General features: G+C 38.1%; 2 protein-coding genes across 3 annotated transcripts in view; both read right to left on the bottom strand.

Annotated features, from left to right (window-relative positions):
• LOC125037169 (basic proline-rich protein-like) overlaps nucleotides 1-1,567 on the bottom strand; it is a 34,651-nt gene extending 33,084 nt beyond the window's left edge. The window contains exon 1 of the mRNA XM_047630203.1: nucleotides 1,437-1,567. The gene's annotated coding sequence lies outside the window, so the exon portion shown is untranslated. The remainder of the gene's footprint in view (nucleotides 1-1,436) is intronic.
• A 994-nt stretch (nucleotides 1,568-2,561) lies between these two features.
• LOC125037102 (tRNA (guanine-N(7)-)-methyltransferase non-catalytic subunit WDR4-like) overlaps nucleotides 2,562-5,000 on the bottom strand; it is a 12,910-nt gene continuing 10,471 nt past the window's right edge. For both annotated transcript variants that reach the window (XM_047630108.1, XM_047630107.1), the window contains exon 8: nucleotides 2,562-3,559. In XM_047630108.1, coding sequence (XP_047486064.1) covers nucleotides 3,402-3,559 — 158 coding nt within the window. In that variant the 3' untranslated portion in view covers nucleotides 2,562-3,401. The remainder of the gene's footprint in view (nucleotides 3,560-5,000) is intronic.

Genomic DNA, 5,000 nt, shown 5'->3' with positions numbered 1-5,000 from the left:
TATAAATATGTATACATATATATATATATATATATTAATATGTCATATATCTACATATACATATATATACATATATATAAAAATATGTATACATATATATATATATATATATATATATATATTTGCATTAATATGTCATATATCTACATATACATATATATAAAAATATGTATACATATATATATATATTTGCATTAATATGTCATATATCTACATATACATATATATATATATAAATATGTATACATATATATATATATATTTGCATTAATATGTCATATATCTACATATACATATATATATACATATACACACATATATGTGCGAGTGTGTCTGTCTATCTATCTATCTATTTATCTATATATACACGTGTGTGTGTTTAATAATATCATTACCAGAAGTAGCTCTGCATTGTCTGCCTCCCACATGCCTGTATTTCCATTTAACACCAAACAAGTACTTGCAGTCTCCCGAGCGCCAAGACGCAAGGGAATCCGACAGCATCCTGGTCTATCAAGTTTGTTTGTATTCCAGCGCTGCCCCGCCCCCTCCCCTTGCCCCCTTAGGGAAGCAGAAGACATCACTTCTGATGAGGGTAGGGGGGGGAGGGGGCGAAGAGGGCGAGGGGTTGAGGGTAGCTGAACCTTGCCCTGTAACCCCCCGCCTCCCTTCCTCCCGACCTTCCCCTCTATTCCCCGAGCTTTACCCATGGCAGTCGAGGTGAGTCAGGCTAGATGAGTAGGTGGTGGGTGTGACGCACTTATGTTGCCAGACATTATAAAAGCAATTTTCTGCTAATGAAGGTATTACACTGATTTTATTCCTATCGTTATCGTGATGATATGATGATCACCACCACTCGCATAGTTCCTTTTCGTCTGCTTTATAAACGTTATTTTTGCTATATGGACGGTATACGTGACTTGTATAATCATCAGAAAAATGTATTTAAATTCAAATGATAACGTGAATCTCATCGAATCAACAGAACTTATAGGCTACATAATTTGCATAATAAAACATCAATTCAGTTACAACATACTTCAAACGAAATTACAACTCATATTTCTTTTCATTCCTTCCCATTCATAAATCCAGATTTTCTTTTATATTCTTCTTTTATGGTCTGACCTAAAACCATGAAACATTCGTGCGAAGTCTTAACTTTACTGCTTATTCGTGATGTAGCCCTGGATTGTCTCCATAACCGCCTTTGAGGGATGTTCACATTGATCTTCACAAGTTCTTCAACAACAATCCATTACAAGAGTATATGCGTTAATACGGTTGGTTATTCAGCTTCATAATACTACTGATAATGAAATCCCTATCTAGCACCGTCACGACTGACCAGCTTGGTGACCTCAACGCACCTCTGTACATGATCTCTTCTCGTACTCAAACTTGAAAATAAAAGAATATCCGGCAAAACTCACCTCTATTTTCAAAACTAAAATCAGAATGATTTGTTTGTTAAGTCCTTTTCTTCCACAGTCTTTGGGATTAGAATTTCAAAAGAAGGTATTTGGTCACTACGCACACACACTACGATCTACCGATCACTTCTGAGCCGCAAAGTCGGGAAGAACCGCTGCTTAACCTCCGCGGCCGTGGGGGAAGCGGAGGCACGCGGGGAAGAGTTACCAGTATCTCAATTTCTGAGTCGGTATCATGAACTTCTAACGATAAGGATCTTCATACTTCATGTATTTCCTCGATTCAATCATCACTGGTATCCCAAGGAAATATTAGCTTCCCTTCATTATAGAGGTCCCAACAAATAACAAACACAAATCTGCTCTGAGTTTCCTCCCAGGCATATAACCAAGGTGTGGCGACTGACTCCACAACCCCCGCCGCATACACTGCCCACGGCCATAGGAATTCTTGACTCGATACTCTATCGCCTACAGCCAAGGCTTACGGTAACGCTAATAACACGAGGGCTAACACGTCACGTTATCCTGTCTACTTATTCTGCTGGCGTATGCGTAAACGAGTTATCGCCATCGAATTAGACTGTTCGTTAGCGCTATCTGATGTCAAGGGATCATCTGCCAGCCTTAGATCAAGGGTAACACGAGTAAAAATTTTAGAAGCATGATGCAATATAGATTTAGAATAGGGAAACCAAAAATATTGGTGCAATTTCCAACCTTTTTGAAATGTCAATGAATGCAAACACTTCGCATCCGTTTTGAGAGCAGCCTAACTTTTTCGGCTTCCATTATAATTCATCCCATGAATATCGTTATCTATTTGTCATTTGCTTCAACCAAAGCCACGTGTTCTTACCAATAATCAACACACTTAGGTTTAACTATATTACACAAAAAAACCGTCTGTATTATAAATCCACTGAATCTTTATTACAGTCAGTATGTGAAGGGAGTTATGATTAATGTATTTGTCTCACGCCAACACTGCAATCAAATAAATAAACGTTATACTGTTATTGCTTTTGTCACACAGTATTAATAACCGGGATTAACATTTCTAAAACCACTTGCTTAGTTCTGAAGCTTATTAGTCTTATTAGGGAATACAAAAGAAACTCCACAGGATCTTATTAACATATATTAAAATCATCACATACAGATATATTGCGTGGTAGTAACATATACCACCGGCTTTATGGTCTTGAATTAACTAATCCTTGCATATTAATCTTTTAAGAACAATGTCAACATACATATGCTATTACTGTTATAACTTCCTCCATGATACATAACACATTTTGATAAAAACAAACACATACAACCCAACATGAAAAGAGCATAAGCTATGACGATCACGTGAGAGTAATTAGAGAAATTTGAATCCTCCACAGCGTGTGCATTCCGATTACATTATGAACTTCCATGTAATTCGAAGGTCCATAGATGCTGATGTATGCTGTGTTGCTGCCGTCTTTCCTTCCTCGTCGTCTTCGCTGCGTCACACTCACTGATATTTGAGTGTGAATGCGCGTTGGAAAAGTGTTCTCAAGACAATTACCCGAAAATGTGTTTAGCGATATGTTACCGTTCATACACTTCAATCATGGGATAGATTGCATTAAGGTAGATATATCGATGTTTGTGTTACAGATGGAAAGTTCAGACTAATAAAACATTCAATAAATGCATTTTCGGATAAGCACCTCGGGACACGCTCGCCTTCACTTCCTCTTCCTTCATTTCAGATTATTCTTTTCTGTTCGTCTCTTACTCCAACACCGCCTCTGTCTCCATGACTATTTTTCTTTTACACTCCCTTTCTTCCGATTCATTTTCATTCTTAACTCCGTTCCCCCTGAAATCACTCGATCACATACACATCGCACAACCACCTCTTCTTTTTCCTCTCCCCTCTCCTCTTCGTCTTCGTTTTCTTCTTCCTCCCCTACACTTCCTCCAACGTTATTCCCACCTGCCCTTCTTAGGCGGCTGGGGGACCAGCCCCGCCTCCACGGCCTTCGCCAGGGCAATCCTCTCCTCCTTCTTCTTCAGGTAGTCGGCTACGTTGTCGTACCGCTGCTTGTACAGGATGTCCATGTTCACGCCGCCCGGGCCTCCTTCTGCGGTTACACAGGTTAAGAGAGAAAGAGGACAAGTGAATGGACGGACAACATGAAGGGAACAGAACTGTAATAATATAATCACATGTGTGTGGGTGGGGGGGTGGGGGGGTGCGTGCGTGCGTGCGCGCGCGTGTGTGTGTGCTTGTGCGTGCTTGTGCGTGCGCGCGTGCGTGTGTGCGTGCGTGCGGGTGTGCTTGTGCGTGTGCGTGCGGGTGTGCTTGTGCGTGTGCGTGCGGGTGTGCTTGTGCGTGTGCGTATAAGTGTGCGTGCGTATATGTGCGCGTGCGTGTATATGTGTGGGTGTGTGGGTGTGTGGGTGTGTGGGTGTGTGGGTGCGTGTGTGATGTATTAGAAACCGGTTATATATATTCTTGTATTGTAAAGATATTAATTCTCCTTAATACCTTTTCTACAGTTTTCAACATGAATACGGTTCATATATGTGTGTAAATAAATAAATATTTAAATAAATAAATAAATAAATACACACACATATATACATATTTATATATATGTATATATAGATATATACATATTTATATATATGTATATATAGATATATACATATTTATATATATGTATATATAGATATATACATATTCATATGAGTATATATAAACAAATATATTCATATATACATAAATGAACAATACATTATATATATATATATATATATATATATATATGCACACAATATATATATATATATATATATATGAACAATATATATATATATATGAACAATATATATATATATATATGAACAATATATATATATATATATATATATATAAACTACACACACACACATACACATACACATACACACACACACACACACACACACACACACACACACACACACACACACACACACACACACACACACACACACACACACACACACACACACACATACACATACACATACACATACACACACACACACACACACACACACACACACATTCACATACACACGAACACGAACACGAACACGCACACGCTCGAGCGCGCGCATACACACATACATATACATATATACATATATACATACATATATACACATACATATATATATTATATAATATAAATACATACGTATACATACATACATATATATACACATTTTATTATACATATACATAACACACAATTATAGTTATAGTTATATAGTTATAAATATATAAATATATAACAATGTCAAAAATGTGAAATAAGAGACGTTCACTGGCTGCGTTTTCATGAAAAAACTAAGAACGCATGACATGGGGAGGGTGACAGAGTGAGGGAGAGAAAGACACGAACGAGTGAAAGACTGGAAGAATGGAGAGGGAGAGGGAGAGGGAGATGGAGAGGGAGAGGGAGAGGGGAAAAGAGAAGATAGAAAGAAAGAGAGGAGAGGAGAGGAGAGGAGAGGAGAGGAGAGGAGAGGAGA

The sequence above is a fragment of the Penaeus chinensis genome, chromosome 22 (genome assembly GCF_019202785.1).
Source record: "Penaeus chinensis breed Huanghai No. 1 chromosome 22, ASM1920278v2, whole genome shotgun sequence".
NCBI classification, from domain to species: domain Eukaryota; kingdom Metazoa; phylum Arthropoda; class Malacostraca; order Decapoda; family Penaeidae; genus Penaeus; species Penaeus chinensis.
The sequence above is the reverse complement of the archived record's forward strand: the minus strand, read 5'-3'. Positions and strand labels throughout refer to the sequence as shown.